At 40.3% G+C, this 27300-nt stretch overlaps 1 protein-coding gene across 12 annotated transcripts in view; it reads left to right on the top strand.

Annotated features, from left to right (window-relative positions):
* The window catches only part of BNC2 (basonuclin 2), a 479688-nt gene that overhangs the window by 337938 nt on the left and 114450 nt on the right, over positions 1 to 27300 (top strand). For all 12 annotated transcript variants that reach the window (XM_010857048.1, XM_010857047.1, XM_010857043.1 and 9 more), the window contains one exon: positions 2614 to 2849. In XM_010857048.1, coding sequence (XP_010855350.1) covers positions 2614 to 2849 — 236 coding nt within the window. The remainder of the gene's footprint in view (positions 1 to 2613; positions 2850 to 27300) is intronic.

The following is a 27300-nucleotide window of genomic DNA, read 5'->3' as shown; positions in this document are numbered from 1 at the left end:
TCTCGTTACATGGCTTACAACAGAATTCTTACTTCTGGACATGTGGCATGCTAAACAATCAGTAACGTCCTTTTATTTTCTTAAAAAATGTTTGTTCAGTTATTTATGACTGCATGGTCTTAGTTGCAGCGCATGGGTTTAATTGCCCCACGGCATGTGGGATCTTAGTTTCCTAAGACCACGGATGGAATCCACACCCCCTTGTTGGAAGACAGATACTTAACCACTGAACCACCAGGGAAGTCCCCAGTCATGTCCTTTGAATACTCTTACTCTCTGATGGTCTCATAAGCGTATCTAGGGATATACTTCTGCCTTATCTGTTCTACCTGTGTTTTTTCAATTCTTTGAACAGCCTCTCTTTGTACCCTCAACGTTTAGTTCTCTTCATCCTCTAAAACTGCCAGCCCTTTTTAAAGAGTGGGAAGAGAGAGGGGTGAGACTTTACACCTGGCCCTAGAACACACACACCCCTACATATATATACTCAATGCGTAGATAACAAGGTGCCAGTCACATGGACAGAAATCAGGTTTGGTTGCACTTTATGCCCCCTCTACTCCACTCTCCCAATTTCATATTTGTTGTGGTCACAGCAGTGTATTTTGTGAAGGAGTCTGATACGAGGAGTTTGATAAAGGGAAAGGGAGGAGGAACAGATTCCACCCAAGCTGGATGCTGGATTCTGTAAGCAGAGCAGCCACTGCTCAGAAGATGAGTAGTTAAGCTGTACTTGAAGAAGAACAGGGATGATAATGCCTCTTTCCTGCCGTCTAAATGCCCTGTGGAGTGAGAGAAGACTTCAGTCCCTAGGCTTGTGAATCCCTTATCTTTCTAAAACGTTAAATTAATTTTTAAAGCTATTTATTCAAAGTTGACTTAACCACTAGAATAGGAAAGATCAGACAAATCAGCTGCAAGAAATGAAGTATGAGGAAACCCGAACTCTTTGACAAAGTATTCCTGGGAGTAAATGTGTTGAATGAAGCCAGCGGGTAAATGATAAGGGCCTTTACACTGTGGATGTAAGAAGGCAATTTATCAAGAGTACGTGAACTCTCCAGTGACCACAAGTCAGGAGGAAACGAGAGTGGAGGAGGAGCCCTGAAAAAGTACATTTGAAACACGAAAAATTGTGTGTGTGTGTGCACTTTTAAATACTTGTATTAATATGCAGAAATACTGGTGTATTAAAAGAGGAGCTGCTCAGTGAATGCACCTATGGTAGCCTGCATTGCTCAGGGAGAAGGTTATTGGGAATTGAGGGGATTGAGGCATTCGACCAGACAGTGGTTAGAACTTGCAGAAACCTTGGGTGCTTGCCGGTAGAATTAGGTAGATTTGAGCCCGGTGGTTGTCTGACGCCCACTTAGGTGAGCATCTTTCAGGCTCGCATGTTTCTCTCTTTAAATCTCTAGAAGGTCATACCTGTATAACTCTGGTAGCTAATCCGGTGCTTTTGCCTTCTCTTCGGTTCACAGGACCTCTCATTCATTATCGCAGTCATCTTTGCAGCATCTCTTTGAGCCCTGTGGATGGGACAATGCTGTATCTTAATGGGTCACTCTAGAGAAACTGAGTAAAAATGTTTATCTGCAGTAGGGTTCTCAGTAACTCAGATAAGGATGGGGATGAGAATGAATAGCCTTATCTGGCTTTCAGAGCTAGGGCAGAAATGTGATTTCTCAAATTTGAGGAGAAAAAGGCCTAAATATTGAAATATTAGTTCCACTGAACATATTTACTCTGAGAATGGTCATCCTCAGTTTTCTATGCTGAGATGATACAGCTGAAATACACATGAATTCTCATACTTTGATTTTAGTCATTTTTTTCTATTTTCATCTCATACTAAACCCTTTATCACAGCTGCTAATAAAAGTACCTATTTATGACCTGAATTTCTTTTTTTGTTAATTTCTTATGAATAACTTAGAGAACACTAAACTAACGGGTAAACAACAAGAGGGGAATTTTGGAGAACTGAGTCTTGGAATAATTCCTCTTAGCTAATTCAGCTTAAGGTAAATGACCAGCCCCCATCTGCCTCCCAGAGGTCAGCCTTTCTTATTCCCTCTGGATTAACCTCTTACCCCTATAAGTCCAAAGAACACCCTCCTCTTCCTCTTTAAGCCATCCAGGTATGTTAAGGGGTGAATCTTACTCAGAACAGTGATGCTGGTTGAATGTTCAGTTGGGGCCTGAGTTGGCAGCTGTGTATGTGTTCCTCCTCTTGGTGCAGGGACGGGCGACACCATGGTGACTTGGGTTGAGTCCTAGTTCAATTAGCAAATTAATTGGGTTTTTAGTGCCAGCCACAGTCATTTAGAAGCCTCCGTGGTGGCTCTCTTCCTGCAAACAAGTGTGTTTTGTGTCTGCTGTTGTCTGGACTTTATAAACACATGGAATACAGAAACATAACCAAGTCGGGAGGAGGTGGGACGAGCGCTGTGCACATTACACCGTCCTGTTTCGGTTATCTTCCAGGTATAGAAATGGAGACCCAGCCCCCCATGACTTGCAGTAACTGGCTTCTCCTTTCTTTTATCTCCGCCCTCTCCTCTTTCTCTCTGCCTTCCCGCTGCCCCTGGACCTCCGGCGGGACCACCGCAGCCTTGGATAAGCTCAGCACGCAGCACCTGTACCACCCCACGCAGGTGGAGATCGTGCAGTCCAACGTGGTGTTCGACATCAGCAGTCTGATGCTCTACGGCACGCAGGCGGTGCCCGTGCGGCTCAAGATTCTACTGGACCGTCTCTTCAGCGTCCTGAAGCAAGAGGAGGTGCTCCACATCCTGCATGGCCTGGGCTGGACGCTGCGCGACTACGTCCGGGGGTACATCCTTCAGGTAGGGGGAGGCGCCAGAGTGGTGTCTTGGGGCCAGCTGGAGGAGGGCCGGGGTAGGAGTCCTGGGCCAATCCTGCCCTCCCACCCCCTGCAGGCCCAGGCATGCATGCCCCATTCTGGTTAACGTGGTCCTTCCGGAGGGCTGGGCAGGGGATTGGAAAGCAGGAACTGTCTGCCAGCCGGCGGCGCCCAGGCTCCGTGGTGAACGTTAGAAGGGAGATGGTAGCCTGTTGCTTAGGGTTGCTCTGTTTGCATTCGTCTGAATTCAGCTCCCTTTCCCTACAACATGGGCCTCCCAGCTTCCCTGAGTCTTCTGGAAGCCTCCTCTGAAAGGGAGGGCTCAGAGGTGGGTGATGGGTATGCGGCAGTCTGAGACTGCTCTTCATCTGGGTTTAGCAGAGTTCGTTCTCACACTTAACCTGGTAGGTTTGGTACTTCCTTGGTGGTCTTTGCACCCTAACCGTTTATTGCTGCTTCATCCAAATCAGAGGAAAAACTGTGTAACCTCTGTAGTAAACTCTCTGCTTTTGTAACCAGTAAACCCTTGCATTCCAAAACCTGCAGACCTGGTTACAGACTTGGCCTTCACAGCAGCTGTTCCTCCTGCTTGAGCCCCTTCTTTGTGTCAAGGGCATCTCGGGTCTGGTAAGAGACTTTTCTGAAGGCCGGCAGCCTCCACTCCCCATACCCCTAGGCTCCTCGCGTTTTCTGTCTTTTTTATTTTTATTTTTTTTGCCGTATCTCCTAAGTCGTTATGCATTGTGTACTTTGCCTCTGAAATGTTTTTATGGCCGTCTGTCTTCCTACGACCCTTGAAGGGTAAATGTTGAAAGCGGCATGTTGGGAGACCCCAGGATCCAAAAAGACCACACTGGACGATGAAGAGATACTCCCTCTTGCCAAAGGAGATCGCAGTTGGAGAAGGTAGAATCTGAAGCAATGTTTTGAAATTTCTCATGGGGAATAATACCAGGAGAACTGACCCCTTCAAAAAAAAAAAAAAATGGTTTTGGCTCTGCCAGGCTTGTTGATTCCCCAAACCAGCCTGTGATGTGTGTAAGGCTACCAGCTTGGTGTGTAATGAGTGAGGGTTGAGGGGGGTAGAATTTCGCCCTTGCTTTAACCTAGCATGAACACACACACATTCCTATCGTTCTCCAGGTGTTAGACAGGGCAAGTGAGCAGACCGAGGGCTGTGCGGAAGTAAAGAAAGAGGGAAGGTCGGAGAAGGTAGAATCACCTGTCTGCTCCAGTGACTGCTTGGTTAGCGTAGAATCATTTTGTAGTGAGATGTCAACTTGGGAAGGCACGGGGAATTTGGCTCTCAGAAGATGAGATGATGCTGATAACAGGAATAATTATATATTACGTTTTCAGTTTATAGAAGACTTTCACAAGCATTATCTCATTTGCCTCGGGATGGGTACATTTCACTGGGGTGAGTGGAGAGTTAAGTCCTGGGTGGTCAGGGGGACCTGAGGGGGTCCAGGAGAAAGAGGCCAGAAAGAACGAAGCGTGGAAGCAGATTCACAGTCCCTGCTCCTGCCAGCCTAGAGGTGCACACAGTGCCGTGTCTTTCTCCAGTGGTTTCCGCATGGGGTTAGTAATGTCCGTTTGGGATGGATTTTACCCTACAGGAAGGAACAAACCTCTTGCAGCGTTTCGAATGGAACTGTCAACTTGGCTAAGCGCTCTTTCCTTTATTAAAAAATTAGAGTAATATTCCCCAACCTGTTCCCATTTTACTGCCTCACTGTGATGCTTAGTTCTGACACCGATGCTTTACTTTTGCTCTACGTGTCTGTTTTTGCCTGAGTTACCTGGACCGTACGTGTGGCCTCTTTATGGAAGCACGTGGATACGTGCATGACTGTGATGACTCGCCATCATGACAGCCCAGTGTACCATGGCACTGTGATGGCAATAAACACAGAGTCTGCTAGTTGTCCTGGGGTGTAACCCTATTGTTCTGCCTCGAACAGTGCCTGTTCTGTGTTTTACTTGAAATTACTACTGAGGTGTTAATTTTTCCTCAGTATTTCACCATAACTTCTAGGACAGGCATAGAAAACATACTCCACATTTTGTTCTGTATGAAGGCCTCAGATTTAAAAATACAAATTACAAGAGAAATGAAATTTCAGAGGAAAATTCATCAAAGCCATTAACTAATATTTATAGTCTCTAATTTGGGAGTGAAGTACTACATAGAAGAAACACTTTCAATTTTTGTGACTCTTAAATTATAGGTAATTTTCATTAATTTCATGGCAATTTTGACAAAGTCTCAAATTTAATATAATATTTTTTTATCAGAGTCTAAAATTGACATTTTGAGAAAATTGTAGATGATTTTTACATTAGAGGAACACTATGTTTAGTTTCTGTCTTGTTTTATTGGTAGGATTGATGTAATATGAATTTTATTTAAATGATGCTTTTTGTTATTCAGCATTTATCATCTACTTGTTTCTTATGAAAACAATTCTCAGTTTAAGAAAAAAGCAAGAAGTTGAAGCACATAACGCTGTTACTTATGTAGTGAGACAATGATCATTTCATTAAAAAAAAATAGGCTATTTAGAAATAAACCTTTTTTGTCTTAAGCCATGTTGTTTGATTATTGGCCAGTATTTTTAAAATTATATATAGTAATGATAAGGTATGCTCAAAAGACTTTGAATATAATTACATGTAACATATTTGAGCAGGTAGACTGTAAAATGTGCATCCAAAGGTTGTGGAAACCTATAATGCACTATTAGTGTACAAGTCATTTTATCTGGCTAAAACTCAATTGTCTTGTAGCCCTCAAGGCATCAATTTTAGCATTATTGCTCTCAACAACAGTATATTGAATATTATGTCAGTTAAAGGAGAATAATTATCAAGGCAAGTTAGGGTGGCTGTTAGTCTTACCACATATTGACTTGGTTAGCAGTTGGCTATAGATTGTGTTACTGGGCAAATGAAGATGTACTGTAAGTTGAACTGGTAAAGCCAGGATATTAATTTAACTCTCTCTGGGTCCAAACCTACATCCCTCATGTATAAACACAGCCACTTCTGGTTTCAGAAATACTTTTGAATGGGTAAAAAGTATCTATCGTAGTATCTGATCTGATTTTGAATTTTTGGATGTGGGAGAAAGAGGGGCTGGCTGTTCGAAACTATCCTTTGCAAGCATGTTTGAAGAGGTTATTAAAAGAGAAACGGAGATGATAGTGGTGCCATAGATTTATTTAAAAGACTGGCAATTTTTTTAAGAATCCTGTACTGTTTCTGTAAAATTGCTTTTAACTTACATGATTATCTGTGTGATTCATAAGCTAACCAGCAGGCTGTAAACTGCAGAGCATGACGTGGATTACAGTGAGTTAAGAATCCAGGTAGTATCTTAAAGGTGAAGAACCCAGTATTCTCCAGTGTACCAATTAAAGTGTTCATTCATAAAGTGCCAGAAAAGTAAAGCAAATTTTAGGCATTTTCCCACACAACAGAAAAAGGAAGAAATAGGCCATCTGATCCTAAAAAAGCAACATGAGGCATTTTTTTTTTCCTGCTGCTGAAGAGTCATTCTTATTTCAAGTCTATATCTCATGGTAAATCTATTGACAAGGGCTAAAAGCAGTATCCTGTTCTTTCCCCATTTTCCCTGACTATGACCCAGGAAGTGAGAATATGGGTGGTTATCGCTGTTGAATTTAATCATTTGAAAATCAGCCGTTCACACAGTCTCCTTGGCAGTTTGAACATGTAACTGACTTGCCTGGGCTCATACGCCAGCCCATGTGTGGAAATCTCCTCCTTTGCAAAATGAGTCCTGCCAGGATTCAGGGAGCCATATCAGACACTCCAAATAATTAGCTGAGGTGTCAGCAGCCTGGTGAGAAAACGAGCAGTGATGCCCATTTCAAGTCACCTGTGTCTTGAAAGAATCAGAACTAATAGAACAATCAACCCTCTAGGAGAACATTTCCTCGAATATCTGGGCCCATTGATCTTGGAGGTCCAACTTAAACATTGGGAGGACCTCTACTCTGGAACCTTTCCTTAGAGCCTTATGATAGTTCAGTTCAATTCAGTCGTGTCTTGACTCTTTGCGACCCCATGGACTGCAGCACGCCAGACCTCCCTTTCCATCACCAACTCCCGGAGTTTACTCAAATCCATGTTTATTGAGTCGGTGATGCCATCCAACCATCTCATCCTGTGTCGTCTCCTTCTCCTCCCACCTTCAATCTTTCCCAGCATCAGGGTCTTTTTAAATGAGTCAATTCTTCGCATAAGGTGGCCAAAGTATTGGAGTTTCAGCTTCAGCTCAGTCCTTCACAATGAATATTCAGGACTGATTTCCTTTAGGATGAACTGGTTGGATTTCCTTGCTGTCCAAGGGACTCTCAAGATTCTTCTCCAGCACCACGGTTCAAAAGCATCAATTCTTCGGCGCTCAGCTTTCTTCACAGTCCAACTCTCACATCCATACATGACTACAGGCAAAATCATAGCTTTGACTAGACTGACCTTTTTTGGCAAAGTAATGTCTCTGCTTTTTAATATGATGTCTAGGTTAGTCATAACTTTTCTTCCAGGGAGCAAGTGCCTTTTAATTTCATGGCTGCAGTCACCATCTGCAGTGGTCTTGGAGCCCCAAAAAATAAAGTCTGTCACTCTTTCCACTGTTTCCCCATCTATTTGCCATGAAGAGATGGCACCAGTTGCCATGATCTTAGTTTTCTGAATGTTGAGCTTTAAGCCAACTTTTCCACTTTCCTCTTTCACTTTCATCAAGAGGCTCTTTAGTTCTTCTTTGCTTTCTGCCATAAGAGTGGTGTCATCTTCATATCTGAGGTTATTGATATTTCTCCTGGCAACGTTGATTCCAGGCCTTGTGATAACGTTAGCATAAGGCTCTGAGAAGTTCCAGAGCAAGTGATTTGCGAGGTTAGATAAGTAGCTTCCACTAACCTTGCTTACTTCATAGCCTCTTTCTGTGAAGCTCATCAGAAATCTTCCATTCCTGAACACACTCAATTCTTCTTCATCTTGGGGCACCTGCACGTGTGGGTTCTTCTGCCTGGACTCTTTTACTCACTGGTTGTCCACCAGAGTCCCGCTTTTTCACAGAGACCTTATTCAGTCCAGCTTAACCCATGTAGGTCTTTTCTCACATGGTTGTCTCTCAGAATTCTGTATCCCTCAAGCTCCAATACAATTTGAAATAAATCAAGTCAACTGTTAAAATGTTTTTTCCTGGCTTCCTCACTCAGAAACACTGTGAAGCCAGGGTACTCAGTAAATACTTGTTAAATGAATGGGTGAAAAATTCTGCTTCACTTGACATAACTTGATGTTTCACTGTGGAACCCCTGGTATATCCAATGACTTCATTTGGTCCAATGGCCCTTCATCTTTCTTTAGGTGTCCTGGGGATCAAAGGCTGTAACAGCAGCTGGGCCACAGAGGGCAGGAAAAAGAGAAACAGAAGCTCCACCCCCCAACACCCCCTAGCTAGTGGTCTGTGTAGAGTAAGTGTTTTGTGGTATCCATGTGGTAGGCAACATCAATATTAAGCAAACACTTGGATTAAACAGCCCTTTGTGGAGCAAGTTCACATACATCTGCTCTTTGAATCCTCTCTGTCACACCACCCTCTTGTAGGAATTGCCAGTGAATTAACTTTTGTAGTTGTTGGAGCTCGAAGAGGTCGAGTGACTTTTCCTTGATCACAGAAACTGTTAATTAGCAAAACTTCCAGAGAATTAAGAACCACTTACCTCTTGTTCATCACTGTAACCTGCCTCCCAGCCTGGCACGTAATAGTGCTTGCTAAATACTGGATGGAGGAAGTTTTCAAATCTGATTCCAATGTGGGTCTCTGACTCTGTGAGCAGTAAGACTATCAAGCTGTGATATGTGACGGTCTTGTAGATCGAAATGGTGTGGTTTGGGGAACATAGAAGGCCGGAGAAATATTCAGTAGCAAAATTAGGTGAAATTGGTTCCTGTTTTGGGTTCCTTTTCTTGCCTATTTCCTGATATTCCACCTATATCAGCTTCCCTTTGTTTTCTGATTTCCATGACCCAAATTTTTCCTCTAGATCTAATGCTTAGTAATGCTTCATTGTTAATGCTCATCTTTGACTAACCTTTCCAGGGATACATGCCTTTTGTAATTGAGTGTAAAAAACTTAAGGTTTTATACCTAGTAATTAAGATTTCAACTGTATCATGTGCCAAGAGTGGAGCAGAGACGAAGTAGCTCTTTCCTGGTCCATAAAAGGATATCAGGTTGGATGGTAAAGCAGGAACTGGGCGCTGGGTAAGAAGATTGGGCCAAAGTCTTGGTCCTGCCACCGATTATTTATGTGAACATGGAAAATGTGCCGTTCTTAGCCATGGTTTCTTCATCTCTAAGTTGAGATAACCCTTTATACCTCTCTTGCTTTTTGGATGGTGAAATGATGAATAATGTGGATAAAATCATGTTGTAAACTCTAGTTCCAGTTGGTACTTTCATTTACATCTGTACATAGAGTTGGATCTCTATAGTTACAGCAGGACAGTGTCCATTCCAGACTCAACATGTTTCTCTGTAGATGTCAGATGCTTAGTAAAAGACAGGAAGTACGTTTTAGCCATTAGTTAATATCACTAGGATAAACGCTAGTTCTTATTGGACTGCAAGGAGATCCAACCAGTCCATTCTAAAGGAGATCAGTCCTGGGTGTTCTTTGGAAGGACTGATGCTAAAGCTGAAACTCCAGTATTTCGGCCACTTCATGCGAAGAGTTGACTCATTGGAAAAGACTCTGATGCTGGGAGGGATTGGGGGCAGGAGGAAAAGGGGATGACAGAGGATGAGATGGCTGGATGGCATCACCGACTCGATGGACGTGAGTCTGAGTGAACTCTGGGAGTTGGTGATGGACAGGGAGGCCTGGCGTGCTGCGATTCATGGGGTCACAAAGAGTCGGACACGACTGAGCAACTGAACTGAACTGATAGTAAATAAACTATAAAATCCTAGTGGGCTAACACAGTAGGAATTTCTTTCTCCTTCTCAGCCAATGTCCTGTGTGGTGAGTTCTTTCCTCCCTGGGTGATTTGAGGGCTGTAACTTAGAGCCACTCTGGTGGCTCTGATGGTAAAGAATCTGCCTGCAGTGCTGGAGATGTGGGTTCGATCCCTGGGTCTGGAAGATCCCCTGGAGAAGGGAATGGCAACCAAATCCAGTATTCTTGCCTGGAGAATTCCATGGACAGAGGAGCCTGGTGGGCTATAGTCCATGGGGTCACAGAGTTAGATACCATGACTAACACTTTCACTTTTTTTTTTAAGCCTTCTGCCATTTTATGGCTCTGCCTCTCTGTGGGACTACAGCTTCCTCTTCCTGATGGCAGCCCCTAGAGAGTGTGGGTGGAGGGGCAGTGGGGAAGGTTTGCATGGACCAGGCCTGAAAGTGGGTCACTTGGCTCCACATGTCGCTAATGAGAGCTTACATCTGATTAGGGCCATGTGACTGGGGGGGAGCTGGGACACTAGTCCCGCCGAGCAGTCGCTCCCAGGGGTGCCTCCACACGTGCAGAATGCCCACAGGTCAGTGCCCCTCTCATGTGTGGTGCAGCAGCCCACATTCTGCCTGCTTTTTAAACAGTTAGGCCAGGAAACTTTGGGCAAAGATGAGTGTAGTTAAGGCAAATGTGTGAGTTTGAATCCTGGATCCAGTTCTTACTAGTTGTGTGAAAATAGAGCCTCAGACTGGGCTCCCTCACCTGTAAAGCAGGGATACTCACTACCTCATGGGTTTATTGTGAGGATAAACTAAGATGATGCACATAAAGCATTTAGTCATGCTGCTTGCTAAATGTCCATAAATGTAAACTGTTAACATGATGATGAATAAGATGGTGGTATAGGCTGCTCTAGACTGTTGCCAGCCTGACCATTTTAGAGCTGTGTGTATAAAGCAGATTTAAATCCTGAATATTTTGCATTCCACCATGACTCTTAGAACAGGGTGTCTTCCCAGCCAGTCAGGTGAAAAGGTAGATACTATTCAATTGTAGATAAATAGTACATACATACCTGTGCATATACATACATACACACAAACTTGCATGTATATATGTACATGGTACATGTGTGATTACAAGTAAGAGACAGAGGATCGTGACAAAGATTTTGGACTTTGGAGTGAAACAGACGTGAGTATGAACCTTGGTTTACCTCCTGATAGGTCTGTTACCTAGGATAGATTATTTAACATATTTGTATCTTAGTGTCTTCATCTATAACGGTTGATGAAATGATATGTATAAAGTCCTTAATGCAATAAGTAGACTGCAGCATTCTTATTGATATTAACCATTACTACATTGTGTGTGAATGTACATGTGAGCTTTTTTTGAGTAATGACTTATTCCATTTATGACTATTATTTTATTACCTTTGCATTCTGTTTCATCAACTCTTTCAATACCCTTCCAAGCACCTGGCACAGAATGAATGAGTACTTGATGAATTTATTTAAATGGTTAGAGTCTCTGGGCTTTCACTCCATTGCATGATGTAAAATTTACTTTAAAATAGGCACCGTTTTTAATGGCTGTTTTCTGACCTGAGAGATTTCTGAGGAAATTTGTGAAACAGAAAGAAAATGGATCTAGGTATACATTCATTTAGGTAGTCCTTCAAATAGCCAGTTGTATTGATAAATTACTCAGTGCTGAGTACACCAGAAAAGATCTCTCAGGAAGCCTTCGTTCACATGGAAGAAACATCTTTTAATAAATCATAGGCATTAAGCTCAAAGCTATAAGAATGTACAGATAGGAGGGATTATTTGACTTCAACTAAAGATCAGATTATCACCACCATCATGTAAGGGGTCTTTGCATCATTTCCACAATATGTGAATTTTTCAGGCAAGAAGGATTGCAGGTGTGAATGGTCAAGATCCCCCCCGTCTTTGGCAAAGATATACAAAAGTAGATGGTTCAGGACAATGTACTATATTTATAGTGTCTGATTTCCCAACTGCTTGGACTATTCTACAGACATTATCCCAGCGATCCTCCTAACCTCCCTATTAGAGAGAGTTTCAGAGACTATTATCCCTGGTTCTAAAGTTATCGTGGATAAAGGCCTCTCAGGCAGGGTCAGAACTGGAAAAGGAATACAGGGATTTCTGAAACCCTGGCCAAAGCTCTTAACTATTTGAACAGCAATGAAAATAAACACCTTATATCCAAGGACATAGCTTGATGTTTTGTACTCAGAGCTAAAATAAAAATATTCCTCCCTTTACCCTTGGAAAGTAGAAATAGATAGCTCACCAAATACTAAAGTGGAATGCAGCAACTACCAGAAGAGGATTTGTGTCCGTGGGAGGTGGAGGGAGGGTTTGTGTATTGCACAAAAGGAGCAGAAGTGAGCCCAGATCTCACTGGCTATTTGCCATGGTAAGAACCAATTCAGATTTACTTGAAATTGATATTCTCTGTGATGGCATCAGTTAAACCCTATAATCTCCAGAACAACATAAGAATGCTCCTTGTTGAACCTAAAGTGGAAAGTTGTTGGGTTTTCTTAAAATAGAAAATGTAGTCTGAGAGTCCAGACCTCAGTTCTACAACCAATTAGTTCTCTAGTCTTGCAGAAAGGAAATAATTTCTGTAAGCCTCATTTTCCTGATGATACCTTCATGATGGAGTTTTGAGGATAAAAGGTAGTAGTTTGTTAAATTCATCTCCTCCGGGGGATCTTCCTGACCCAGGGATCAAGCCCACGCTGTTATGTCTCCTACATTGGGGCGGGTTCTTTACCACTAGCGCCACCTGGAATGCCCCAGTGCTCAGTATGCTGTGCTATGCTTAGTTGCTCAGTCGTGTCTGACTTTTTACGACCCCGTGAACTGTAGCCTGCCAGGCTTCTCTGTCCATGGGGATTCTCTAGGCAAGAATATTGGAGCGGGTTGCCTAGATCCTCCTCCAGCTTTCTTCCCAACCCAGGGATCGAGCCCAGGTCTCCCACATTGCAGGCAATTCTTTACCATCTGAGTCACCAGGAAAGCCCAAGAACACTGGAGTGGGTAGCTTATCCCTTCTCTAGGGGATCTTCCCGACCCAGGAATCGAACCGGAGTCTCTTGCATTGCAGGTGGATTCTTAACCAGCTGAGATACCAGGGAAGCCCCCCAGTGCTCAGTATAGTATGTGTTAATTCCTTAAGGCAAGCAGTTTTCCAATTCCACACCCACCAAAACTCCTTAAGTTCCTAGAGCATCAGAGCTTTGTCATTCTTCTACATGTCCATGTATTTTCTTTGAGCTACAGTGTCCTCTAATGTTTGGCTCAATTGGACAGAAGGGGCTGGTGGAGAATGAGAGGGGCTCGCACAGGAACTGAGCTCTATCATGACTATAGCAGAAATAGTGGGCAGGTTCTCAAGACCCGATTGTAGACTTCCATCTGTTTCTTTGGACTGACTTACATTTCAGATGCTCATACGTGAGATCACAAAGAGCTATGAAAAATAGAAAATAAGATGAGGATCTGTGCAGGTTTCTGGAAGCTTTTGTTATATCTGTGCAGATGGGACAAACATAAATAAAGATATACTTATTTGATTCATGTATGATAGCTGTGGAGGTATTGCCAGCAGCAGCTGGAAAGCAGAATGCGGGCCAATACATTTGCTAGCAGAATTAAAGTGACCACTGCCAAATTGAATTGCTCTAGGAAGACCTGCTGAAAGAGGAGATTCTTCAGACAGAAGAGAGATACTGTTACCTAGTAGAAGGGATGGAACAAACCTTTTCCATGCAGGAAGAGTGCTGTGTTGTAGAGAACTGTGAGAGAGCTCTATTGAGCTGAGGTGTTGGTGAGTGTGGTTAGACCAAGCCTGGACCTGTTGATCGGAAGCTCTTTCATTCACCTGGTGTTTACATCCCCTTCCTTTTCTAAGGGGAGTGACTGGTGATTCTCTTGGTTCACAAACTTGACATTTGTTGCTAATAACCCTCCAGTTTAAGAAGGTGGATCACTGACTAGCAGCTTCCAGAACAGTTGTTTTAGAAACTCTCCACTGAGGTCCTGTTGCTACTGAAGAAGTATTATCATTTGTTGGTGGCAACTCAGTGACCTCTTGTGTCCCCCTCCCCTGCCCCTCTCTCTGTTTCTTAGTCAAGATAGACCTGGAACAAGGGACTTGCAGTGTGTAGTTCTGAGTTTCAATAGCGCAATGCTTTGCATGGCCACAATAGACCATATTACATAAGACCCTAAATTAAGAAAAGGGGATATTGACTGGCACGCATTTACTGTCCAGGGCTCGTCTGCAATTTACTGTGTATTTCTCACCTCTAGTCCCCAGAAAAGCATTTTTTTAGAGACTGTAAGAACTGAAGGTTCTGTCTGTAAGGAGAGGTTTCCTTGTTCTCGTATAATTTTCTCTCTTTAACAAAGCCATAATAATAGTGTCAGAGGCAGCTTTCTAGTTAGTATGAGTAATGTGGTTACTGTATTTTCTATTTTTATTTTAATATGTTTTTCCTGCTGTGGATTTTTTTTTCATTTTTGGTTTTAAAAATAGCAGTTAAGTAAATGTGGTATTTCGAGACTGTGGTGCTCGGTGCATGCTCTTTGGGAGGCAATTCTGAAGGAATACTGTCTACAACAGGCAGTGTTTCCCCCAGATCCTTAGTTGAATAAGCAGGAGAATGTTTGGAGTACAGACCACTGAAGATATTGGCTTACGGTCAGGTTAGGCCAGGCTTCAGAGACATTGACATTTAAACCGTAGAGTATCTATCCCAGAGGTTCTTGCCTCTAGAGTATCCGTCAATATTAAGCCTGTTTATTTTATGGTGTGTTGATAAGACACAGAATTAGGTAGCTGGGGATGCTCCTTAAATTGGTTCATTCATTTGCTTCTTTTTAAAGTATGCACGCAGGTTTAGAATTTTAAATTAACAACAAAGCACTCTTAAATTCCCCTTGAAAGAGTAATTAAGAGCTCCTTGTCTCTATGTCCTGTCGTCTCTGCCAGAATAAGAGTTCACGCTGAGTATATTCCATTGAGTCAGCCATCATTCCATCACCGGCAGGAATCGCTTTTCCACGTATTGACATGTGAGGGAATGTCTGCTTGCAGTAGCCGTGGGCTTGTGCCAGATTTCGAGATCCATAGGGGCAGAGCTGGGAGCTTTTCAATTCTGAATCAGAGATCCAATTCATAATAGCTGAGCCAGGGAAACCGGGTTGAATCTGTGGCCAAAACCACGGCAAAAAAACTCCTTTTTTTCCCTTTTCCCTTTTTGCAGTGCTTTATTGCTTTAAAATATGAGTGCCTCTGTCCATTGATTCTCCGGTGACTTTACATTGGATTCAAATTGTGGTCTCATAGGTGAAAAGGTCAGTATTTTATTCATGCAGCCCCATATCGATGGAGATTAACTGAGAAGCAGGACAAGACATTTGGATCCTGCCAGACCTAGGGCACCTGAAAGAAGTTTCTTTCTTTTCTCCCTAGCTTTCATTCTGCCTGCTACAGAAGAGGATGGCCCTGTCCTCTGGGAGTGGGGGAGGGTTTTGATTGGCTGTGTGTTAACTGCCTCAAATCCATGGCCATAGGGTGAGTGAGAACCCCTGAGAATCAAACATGTCATCTATGTAGCATCACCTGATTTAGTGCTTTTCCTCAAGTCTGAGGTGTCTCCAGGGGCCTTTTTTTCCCTTGCAGCACTGATCTTTCAATGAGGTGCTAGTGTCTGTCCTGAGCAATAACAAGGAAAAACCATGAAGTGTGAACAGCTCTTATTAAGGGGGTAAATGTCATTAACGCCTTTGTAGCCTTCTCTGCAATCTGAATGCTCTTGTCAAGAGAGTGACTTACTGAAGCCTCCTGTAAAATTGTATACATGGAATTTAAGAGGCTGAAGTTTCACATTTTAATTAAGCAAGGTCATTAGCTTCCTTTGCTTATGCATTTTTGTAGTCGATTAAGCTTGTGTCTGGACAACCCTCTCCAATAAGGCTTTCAAAAATGCACCTACAAAAATTATTTTAAAAATTAAAGAAATACTCAGTTTACTTTAAATCAAAGTTTTAGGTAATTCTTGGTGTGTATCGGGAGTAGATGCTTCTCTCTGTTTTAATTTTATGGAGACTCATGCATTCATGTACCTAATCATAATATGCATGTTTTCATGTATGGTGTGAGAAATATTGGCATTTTAATTTGATGAGTAGGTCAGCTGGATTAATAAAAAATCTTGAAGCATATAGTGTTTAAACAATGATTTTATTATTTTCAATACTTAAACAGGAATCTTTCTCCAACCATGAAGTCCCCTTATGTAAAAGTCTAGTATTTTCCTGAAACTAAAATTTTTATAAGCAAAGTTTGCTTCTGTAAACCACTTCTGCAAGTTTGAGAACTTCAGATTAATTTTTTGTTGCTTTGAATTGTGTCTTTGAGTTATAAGAGAAAAACATGTTGAATAGTTGTATGGTAGGAGGGTCAGATACAGAAGGAAAATTATCTCTTTTACTATGGCTACTAATTTTTAATACAGGAAAATTAATTAATACATCTGGCTAAAACTGTGGGTAAGTAAATCTGGAAAATTTATAGGCAAGCTAGAGGTGGAGAATGGAAATTAATTAAACAGTTGTTTATTCACTAAGTCGTGTCTGACCTTTTTGTGACTCCATGGGCTATAGCCCACCAGGCTCCTCTGTCCATGGGATTTCCCAGGCAAGAGTACTGGAGTCGGGTGCCATTTTCTTCTCCAGGGGCTCTTCCCAACCTCGGGATTGAACTGGCATCTCCTACATTGGCAGGCGGATTGTTGACCAATGAGCCACCACTAATTTAAGGTATATAGTATAATGTGTCCTCTTTATTTAGTGTGTGCTTTGTTTCAAGTTTGATCCACCATGCCTATGTAAACATTTCACTAGGTGACAGTTTTCCTTTATGTTGGGTGTGTTTCCTTTTGTTTTTCTATTTTGAGGGTTCAGGAAAATATATTCATTGAACAAATATTTACTTGAGTGGTGGCTGGTTTCAAGTGGGGAAGAGAGAGGCGCCATGACCCTCTGTTAAAGCTCTCAGTTTAGTGGAGACTGGGCTCCGATTAAAGGAAAGGAAAGCAGATGCCATTAATGTGTCTTTCCTAATGTATATATATGCATGATCTGCAATCAGTGCAATAGTGAGTTTTATGTAAATAGACGCTTTGGACAGATTTCCAACTTAACCTGAAAAGTTAATGCTTTAAAGGATTTTAAACATTTCCTAGCTGTCTTGCTTATACTGTTAAACTCTGCAATTAATAACTGACTAAACCAATTAATTAACAATCCAGCCCCTACTTTTTGAATTAAAAACATTTAGTTTGAATGAATGAAGTTATGCTCTCGGAAAACTCACCTGTTTATTAGATCACAGAAGTTAAGTAGCAAAGATGCATTTCCTTCCAATTCCTTAACTCAAAAGTGTTTGGACAAGTTAATAAAAACTTATTTTTAGAATTCCCCTTTCCTGAGAATCCAAAGATGATCATTTAAAGCCCTATTAGGATCATTTTGCAAAAGCTACCCAGAAAGTCACTCACTTAGAACCAGAAAATCTCCATGGAATTAACTTTTGCCAACACCACTTGGGGAGTAAGTGGGCCAGTTAAAATTTGATGTTCTATATTAAAGTATGTTGTCTATTAAAATAAGGAACATCAAATTTGAAAGTAGTCTGTATTCCATTTGTTAGTTTCCTTCATAGAATTTTAGTTCATCTAATTGCTTACTTGATAAATTATATATATATATATATAATTAAGATGACTATATTATATATATATAATTAAGATGGTTATAGTCTGGTGCCAACAGTCCCTTCTTGTGAAAGTAATCTCATGTTTAGTCACACAATAACGAGGATCCATCTGACCATACCATCTGCTTTGTCCTCTCTTTTCTTTTTTGCACCTTACACCTGGATCCAGGCTATTAGTATAAATTATGATTTCCATGGTTCACATTTTAGGTTGACTCTGACAAAGAGATGTCTGGAGTATCAGGATTATCAAAAGATGTTCAGTAAAATCTCTTCATAAGTGTTTTTCAAGGCACCAGATGGAAGGAGGCTTTCCTGTGTTATATTTCCCATATGGAAAAGTGTCCAGGACCTGAAAGGGGAACACCCTTAGAAGGGGAATACTCCTTACAAAGGAACTTTATAAAGAGTGCTCTAGTATAGTGTTTTCATATGTGATTTATTCACTTGGGCAGATTGCTTTGAAGGCCCAAACAGCATCTTGGATATAAGCTCCCAGACCTGAAAAGTGTCTGATAGGTTAAATTTCACAAACTTTTTAGATTTGTTTATGCCACAGGTCAAGTATGTCTTGCTTATGAGTCTGGTTGCCATTTATTTTAGTCCAGATTTGACTTTTGCTAAAAACGTTAGATTGGGTTTCTTTATGAAAGATAAGTGTGCCTTCTCTCTCACATGTTATTTTATATTAACAGAAAGTCAAGATGGTAGAATTTAAATGCCAGCGTTATATGTTGACAATAGGAAAATGTTATATGTCTATGGTGTTCTTTTTCATTTTTTGAGAAACAGATCCTATAATCAGCTTCACTTAGTAAATATTATCTGAATGTTGAAGAGGGCTTTGAAGATTATGGTTCTTTTGTTGTTACTCACTTATTTACAGCAATACTTGTGAAAGAAAACTATGCAGATATTAAATGTAAGAACACTTTATGAAGTTTTGCAAATAATACTTCTGCAGTGTTTTAAGTGGGATGGAAGGAGACTGAATGTACTTATGCATTGAATAACATCAGACTTTCATAGAAAATATCAAGAAGGTAGAGCTTTTAGTCATTACATATGTATTCTTTTGGAAATGACATTCACAGAATTAAAGCAAATTTTCCTCCAGGGTAGACATGTGAGAAGTGTATCCATCTTCCCTTATCTGGAGTAGGTAGTTGAAAAACCTAAGTAATTATGTGACGTCTAGAACCTCTAAACGTGTTTCAGGAGTATTTTTCTGCTTCGGATGAGCTCTGCAAGATGCCATGTAATTTTCACTCTGTAGGTCATGTTTGTGTGCAGCATAGCTTGTGAGATTGGGAGATGCTAATAGGTTAAGTATCATACTTGAAATATTTAGTTTAGATAAAAATAATATATTAAATAGAGGAAATTCCCTCTATAAAGCTGAACTAATTTTGAGGGACATGAAAACCAGTGTGTAAAACAGACAGGCAATATAAGCAGATTAAAAACTGCTTTTGTTAATATAAATTTAGTTGAGGACAGAACCCAAACTTTGGCTTCAAAAATGTTTCCAAATTTTTCTCTTATTTCATTCCCAAATAAATCTTTGGGGGAAAGAATAAAAATGTGAAGATTCATCTCTTCATTTGAACTAGAATATGAGCTTGAGTTAGAATTCTATGAAGTATTTATGGAATAAAAGTAGAGAGGTTTATTAATGTTACTGTTTCTGTGGACAGGGCTTAAAAACAAGACTGAGAGAAAGAGGAGAATATTTTTTTTTCTCCATGTCAAATAGGCTATGCAATTCATGATTATGAAAAAAAAGGAACACAAAGACAAAAGTTTGTTTGCATGAGTTTTAAATTATGAGGCCCAAAACACTGATTGAAATAAAATAAAAATTCACATACTTATTAATGTTTTCTTTTAAGACTTTCTACAGAAAAGAAATTGCCAGACTTCACAGTGGGAAAGTGTACCTTGGGTATTTTAGATGGCCTTCATAAACATCCACATTTGTACTTTCACACAATGCTACATGCCTTTAATGAAGTCAGTAAGAATGAAATAATGGAATTGTGGAGAGGAATATTGAGAGAGTTTTGAAAACGTGGAATGGAACCAGAGTACCAAGGGTGTTGATCAGCAAGTTAAAGTGTTTCATTTCATTGGAAGTTGATTCTTCTTACGTAAGTTATGAGTTACATTCGTTAGCCACTGCTGCATGACACACCACCCCAAACTTGGTGGCTTAAAACAACCTCTGTGTTACTGTTGTTCACAAAAGGGTGGGTCATCTGGAAAGTTCTGCAGTGAACTGGTACATTGACAGGATGGAGGGAGCAGTGGGTTGGTTGCTGTTGGCTGGCCTCGTTTACACATCTAGCTGTTGGGTTGGTACTGGCTGTCTGTTTGGACATGGAGGTGGTAATTGGTTGTAGTGTAACTCATCCTTGAGCCAGTGAGCCCGGTCTTATTCGTGTGCAGATAGTTACAGGGTGCTGAAGAGCTGTAGGAGGGGCAAGTGCACACGTGCAAACACTTCTAAAATGGCTCTGCTGGCCTTGTATTTTTTAGTACCCCGTTGGCCACAGCAAGTCATATGGCAAAGCCTAGGGCCAGAATAGGAGGTGATTACTTTCAGACATGTGCAGAAGGAAGCCTGAACCACGTGTACTGCAATAATTGATCACCAGACTGGTGCCTTAGGCAGCTTCATTTCGTAGTGGTATCTATGAAGAACTAAGGAGCGGGGAGCCCTGAGCCAGACTTTCTAGTTGGAAGCTGTCACAGTAGTTCAAGTAGAAATAACCCTGGCATTAGGGTGGTGGCAGAGAGAGTAAACAGGAGGATTAGATAAAACCACTTGCTGACTGAATTTGGTAGGTGAAGGGGAGAAGGTGCTCCTCGATTGATTCCAGGCTTGGAGGTTGAGTATATGGGAATCTCAAGAACCGGTGAGATTTTGGACCTAACTGTGTTCGCAGTGAGCATAGGACATCTGTGTAGCTTCTTAAACAATTCCCCCTCCTTTGTCCAGAAACACTAATATGAAATGAAACTGTGTCTTTGAAATTCCTGTTTTTTTTTAATCTATTGCTTTAAAAGTCATGACCTCGTCGCAATGACTTCTTGACCCTAATCCTTGTGAAGATGATTAAGTAACTAGAAGTATTTCATCTCTTTTAAAAACATGTGGACAACTTCACTGTAAGCAAAATGTTTCAAAGTTTGGATTTCCTAGTTTCATCTCTCAGAGTTTAACATCTGCCTAGGATTTTTGAGAATTTAGTTTTATAGGTATTTCTTTGAGAATATTTTTATATTTGAAAGTATGTCAATTTTGATGAAAAGTAAAAATTTGGTAATATATTCCTTTCTGAAGCATTTTATGTTCCAAGTTTCAGAGCCAGAGCATGAAAGTTTTGCATCTTTTTTAATCATTCAGTTCATAATCTGGGGTTTAACTCCTCCATAATGTAATTTTTTTTTTAGAAATCATGTCTAGATTATTTATGAAAATATATACAGGCCATCCTCCTCTTAAATGAATAGAAAATGAGCTTGGCCATGGTTGAACAACCATTTTTGTTGTTGTTGTTAAGGGCATGTGATTTACCTACAAAAGAAAATAATAAGAGGGACTTGGAAAAAAGCAACTTAGTGCATGGTTTTCTTCTGGTAGAGAAACATGGAATTTATCATTTAAATTAAGACTAGTTTATATAAACTTATGTAATGAATGACAAAATATATTTCAATTTTATATTATAGTCAGTTAAAAAAGAGAGGATATGGAAAGGGAAAATAGTGGAAAGAGAGGCGGATTTTTTAAAAATGATCTTCTCAATTTTTTTTTTTAACAAAGCAATGTGGTTTCACAACTGTAGGTATAAATCGGATTGAATTAGGCGGCATAGTTAGATGTTCCGTTCTTGTATTACTCTCTTGTGATTCTTTTATTCATGGTCATCTCAGTTCCTGTGAAGCTGAAACAGGAAGACTTCCAAAATCTTAGATCAAGGAAGAAATGTTTTTTCCTAACTCAGAGTGGATTGCCCTGCCAGCCACTAAGCTGATAAATAGAGTAACAAGAACTTGTTCATTGGCTCTTGGGGTTCAGCGCACTTGAAGCTTACAAAAGGATTTCACTTGTACTGATTGACTTAGCATGGAGATCTGTTGAGATCTAATAAAGAAAGTATTATTAATTTTGCTTTACATGTTATTAAACTGGAACTTAGAGCTGGTGATAGTGAAAAAAACTTAACAGTATTCAAAACTGAGTACTCAAATTTAGATATTCTGGTATCACATCGAGGGTTCTTTACATTATATACTGTTTATCTTTAAATAAGAATTATTCATTCAGTATACAGCTAAAAATTTAAAAAGCACTTACATAATTATTGATTTATTTAATGGTCACAATCAAAGTCTGTCTGTGTTATGTAGATTTAGATGTCTTTAAAAGCAAAATTTAGAAGTCAGACATATTTTTTATTGTTACATTGTAATGTCCTATATTACAAGAGTGGCTGTTTAAAATTTGATTTTTAGACTGTGTTTCTCTCTAATAAAATTCACTTCTATAAAATTTTGCCAGCTCCTATAGGAAGATCTATAAAACATTCATTTTTAACTCTAGTAATATTTATCCTGCCTTTCTTTTCCTTGTTGGCATTTGTAAAATTTCTGAATGGCCTGCTATTTAGTTTCAATATATTTCCTTTTAGTAGATGATTTACAAGTAGCTGCAATGTTGAAAAATGTAATGTTTATTTTAAGTTTATACAGCAGAGATTGAAAAAATGAGATTGTGAATGTACCATGTAATACAAATAGGCAGATTTTTATTCTTATTCAGATTTGCTTTTAAGAATATGAGTATTTGATTCATCCTGATTTCCATCTTAACAGACACTGCTACATGTTTAAGCAAAAATAATTTAGCTCTCAACTTTTCTTAAACCTTAACACCTATAAGCTGTCTTTTTTTCATTGGCTTTGATTCAGAATTATTTCAGTCTTCTATACTTTAGTGTTTAGGTGTATTTATATCATAGATCAACAGACAGATTTTTAAAAATATACAAAAAGAGTTGCAGTGGCTAGAATCTCATTTACTAATTTATTATAAACACAGAATAATCCAGGCATTAATTTTTTTTTTTTTAACCTGTGCGCCTGGGACTTTATAATCTTTATATTTGTTTCTAGAGGCTGTGCAGGGTGTTTCCTGTCCAAGGCACAAATCGTATATTTCATTTGTCATATCTAATGTTTTTCATATCCGGAAATCATGCTCCATGTTATGTTTTACAAGACTTCATAAAAATAAGTGATCCAAATAAAATTTATAGTTATTTTAAAAAATCTGTCATAGCAAAATTATCTCCTCCTCTTCTCTTTCTCCTTCCCAAATGGGTACAGATGGGATTATAAAGTTTAAACAAATGTATGTTTTTAAATGAAGTCTCAAGTTTTGAAACTAGACAGTCATCTATTATTCAGCAGAAACTAGTTGTATGTTGATAAATGCATTACAACAGCTCTCTTAATTTAAAAATACCCAAATTGCAGTGTTGGCTGATTCCTATGATGAAAATAGCCCACCATGGCTGATTTCAGCCTCTAGGCACAAGTCTCTGAACACAGGCTTGGGAAGAGGTGTGTAGTAGCACATTTTTATATAGGATTTCCACCATACAAAACATATAAAGAGAAGTAAATAAGCTCAAGAGCACAGATAATAGTAAAGTGTCAATGAAATGACAAGTTCTGAGTATCTGTTACCTTTATTTTTAATATCATTTCTAATTGTAAGTTTATACAGTTTTACTTTTAATAATGTCTGTGTTTGACAGCCAGCCTAAAATCATTCCTAAATCTCTAACAGTCAGCCCTTTTGGGGTGGTGATATCTGGCTCCAGCAACACCACTGCAAGAAGCCGTTTCCTGTGATTGGTAGGACTAGAAAGATAGGTTGTGGCCGGCACCCTCTCTGGAGGAGGGCGCCTTGGGGTCTGGATGCCCAGGAAGCAAGGCAGCCATTTTTTCTTGCAGCTTAAATTACTAAGCACCACCTGGTCCCATAAATATTGGTATTTATATTAATATGTCTTCAGTGGGAAGAAAATATTAGAATCTTTTCATAAAAAGAGCTGGGGAAAATTTAAGATTTTTATTGCAAGAATTATTGTTAATTCTTGCTTTTTCTGTTTCGATGTCTCTTGGCTGTTATATACCTCTCAGTTAAACATGTAAAGGGAAAAAATCCTTTTGTGATGTCCCATTTGGCAGATTCTGTAATCAGTACCTCCAAAAGCCATTCCAATAGCAAGGATAAGCTGTTTACATTAGTTTTTCTCAACAGGATGTATCAATAATGAATGTGTATTGTAAAGCAGAGTAGCTGTACAGAAGAAAATAAACTGGGATCTTTTAAGCTTGTTAATATATATTAATAACACCAGCTGAGATAATGAAGTGTACAGTGACAGAATCTGATGCAGCTAATGGCAGGGTTTAAAATGCATTTTTTGTCAAACTTTCCTCTTACTTAAAAAGAGAGAGATTGAGCTTCCTCCTGTATTGCTACTGGCAGCTTATCAGTGGTACTTACTCAAGCCTTTTGAATAAAATAATATGTTAAAAATATAATTGACTTCTTTAGGGTAATCCAAAGCTCTCTAGACAAATTCATTTAGGTGGGTTGACAGAACTGCTGGCGTGCATGGTTAAGAAGAAAAATTGGGCATATTTTGTGTATAACCCTTTGAGTATTAATTCTGACCAGATCACACTGTAAATAATGTTAACTGTCATAAAATAAACACAGCCGGGGTTTGTACCATATGTTTTATAATTATTTTTTGCAGCTTCTTTTTTTGTTTGTTTTTACTGAAATGGAACCTACTGATAGCTCTGTGAAGTTATGTTTATATAAAAGTAAATTACACTTGTACTTTAACAAACTTGGCATGGCACACCAGTGTCTGTAGGCAGTTTTTGTTTAAAAAAATAATGAGAGCAGAGCTTTTCTTTTCCTTCTTTCTTGCTCTTCCCCCCAAAAACAGTCTCACACAGAAGCCCGCTGTACCGTCCTTCTTGTTATTGCCCGTGTGAAGGAGATGCCTTTGGAATGCCACCCAGAGGACAGACTCGCTTAACCACTGAAACTCACAGAGGGTGTTTGGCTTAAGTAGCCCTGGAGTGGCCTTTCAGACGGAGGATCCTGTGGTCTCCCAGTTTGTTTTTGTTTTGTGCCTTCCCTCTTGCAAGTGTTCAACACCATCAGAAGCAAGAGCTCAAAGCTCCCTTAGAACATTTAGGTAATTTTACAAAACTGTTATTATTTTCATAATCGCTATATCCTCTTGATCTCAGGGGAGGCTGGGAACCCTTGATTGCCTTTAATAGAGCGTATGAAACTGAGAGTGCCAGTCGGAGGTGGGCGGCACATTTCGTAACCTGCCTGCGCACACCCCCATCCCCGCCCCCTCCCCGGTCATTGCTAAATCCATCTCTTAGCAAATCTGACAATATCCGTTAATTGTCAGGCACCCAGAGTCCCGACTGCAGAACTGCTCCTGGGTGACACATGTCCAGCTCGTGTCCTCTTCCTGCCCGTCTCATGCCTTGGCTTGCTGGCGGGCCTCAGAGCAGCAGTCTGCCCTTAGTAAACTCATCACTTTCTCCAACCCCGAAAGTTCCACCCGGGCCATGCCGCACAGGAGGGTTGGCATTGTGGCCTTTTGCACAGTAGGCATTTTACAAACTTTTGGGAGAAAATGACAAAAATTAAGGCAGACAGTTCTCTTGGCCACGTGGTGGGAAGCATGTGGGATTTTAGCTCTGGACTGGGGATGGAACCTGTGCCCCCTGCAGGGGAAGCACAGAGTCTTAACCACTGGACCACCAGGGCCCAGTGCCTTTTCTGCCTTTGACTCCTTTGCTTAGCATAGTATCATTTTTGTTGTAAAAGCTCATCTTGACCATCATCTTTGGGACAGAGAAGACTTGGCTCAATTTTTATAGAGGTCTGAGGAAAGAGTCCAGGGAACCCCAGCTGACTTTCATAGTGCTTTGCAGTTCTCAAGAAAGGGGTAAAAAAGGGGTAAAAGGGAGAAGAGAAATGTACAATGATTTGAGGAACTTTTGTTCCAGAATAATTCAGTATGGTGAAGATACTGTTACCGAATGTTGCAAATGGAGGAGGACTTAGATGTGAAACTGTATTCACAGAGAAAACCTGCAAAGAGGAGAGTTAGGTAAAAGGAAAGATGGACCGTTAACCCCACTCAGTGGTTCATGCGTATGTGTGGTCGGCCTGAGCAATGTTTTAAAATCCTGTTTGAGAAAGAGGTCATAGAATTGGGGTTTGAGTTTTTTTTAATGGGATAATTGTCAGGTGTTCATAGGAGGTCTGATTAAGCATAAACCTTTCCTTATTAGAAACTGGCAGTCTATTTTATGAATATTGTTCTTAGAAATTGTGATCCCTGATAGTTATAAAAATTTATTCTGCTAAATAACTAGTAATTATCTTCTGTTACAAAGGTTTGACTAAACCTTTTCTTCCCTTAACAGGGACCAAAAACATGACAGAGTTAGGTAAGATATTTTGGGAAAATGTCAAAATGCATCAAAGCTTCTTTTTAAATAAGTATTGTTGTCATTGTTTGCTTATGAAAGCAGTACAAAACTGATAGAGAAATTCAAAGATCGCAGTAATATATAATGCAAAAATATGAAAGCTGTTCATAACCGCTTTCCCCGGGGATAACCCTTATTTTAATTGTTTGGCTATAGCCCATTTTTATGCATATGTAGTAAGAATTATTGGAGAAGGAAATGGCAACCCACTCCAGTACTCTTGCCTGGAAAATCCCATGGACGGAGGAGCCTGGTGGGCTGCCGTCTGTGGGGTCGCACAGAGTCAGAGACAACTGAAGCGACTTAGCAGCAGCAGCAGCAGTAATAATTATATGCATATGTAGTAATAATTAAATCTTACTGATTTTATCAAAGTCGTTATATATGTGTGTGTATGTTTATATGTGCACACACTCTCTCTCTCGTAGCTTACTGTTTTAAATTTTAATGGTATATCTTAGTCTTTGTGACAGAGCAATAGATGGCTCTTGGCTCCTGCTCCCCATCTGGACCAAAGAAAGTTGGTCACACAGTCATATCCAACCCTTTGCTACCCCATGGACTGTAGCTCACCAAGCTCTTCTGTCCATGGGATTTCCCAGGCAAGAATACTGGAGTTGGTAGCCATTTCCTTCTCCAGGGAATCTTCCCCACCCAAGGATTGAACTCAGGTCTCCTGCATTGGCAGGCAGATTCTTTACCATCTGAGCCACCAGGGAAACCACCCCCCCGCCACCCCACCAATATTCCTGCCAAATACCTGAAACCTATAAACGTTACTTTATTTAGAAAAAGGTTCTTTGCAGATGCGATTAAGGATTTTTGAGATGAGATAGTCCTGGATTATCTGAGTGGGTCATAAATGCCATCATTTGCATCCTTTTAAGAAAGATAGGGACAGATAAATAGAACACACACAGAGAAGAAGGTGATGTCAGGATCAAGGCAGAGATTGTAGTGATGTGCCTATAAGCTGAGGATTGCCAGCAGCTA

The sequence above is a fragment of the Bison bison genome, unplaced genomic scaffold (genome assembly GCF_000754665.1).
Source record: "Bison bison bison isolate TAMUID 2011002044 unplaced genomic scaffold, Bison_UMD1.0 scf7180017864376, whole genome shotgun sequence".
Classification (NCBI taxonomy): Eukaryota; Metazoa; Chordata; class Mammalia; order Artiodactyla; family Bovidae; genus Bison; species Bison bison.
Note: the sequence above shows the minus strand (reverse complement) of the source record. Positions and strands in the feature narration are given on the sequence as shown.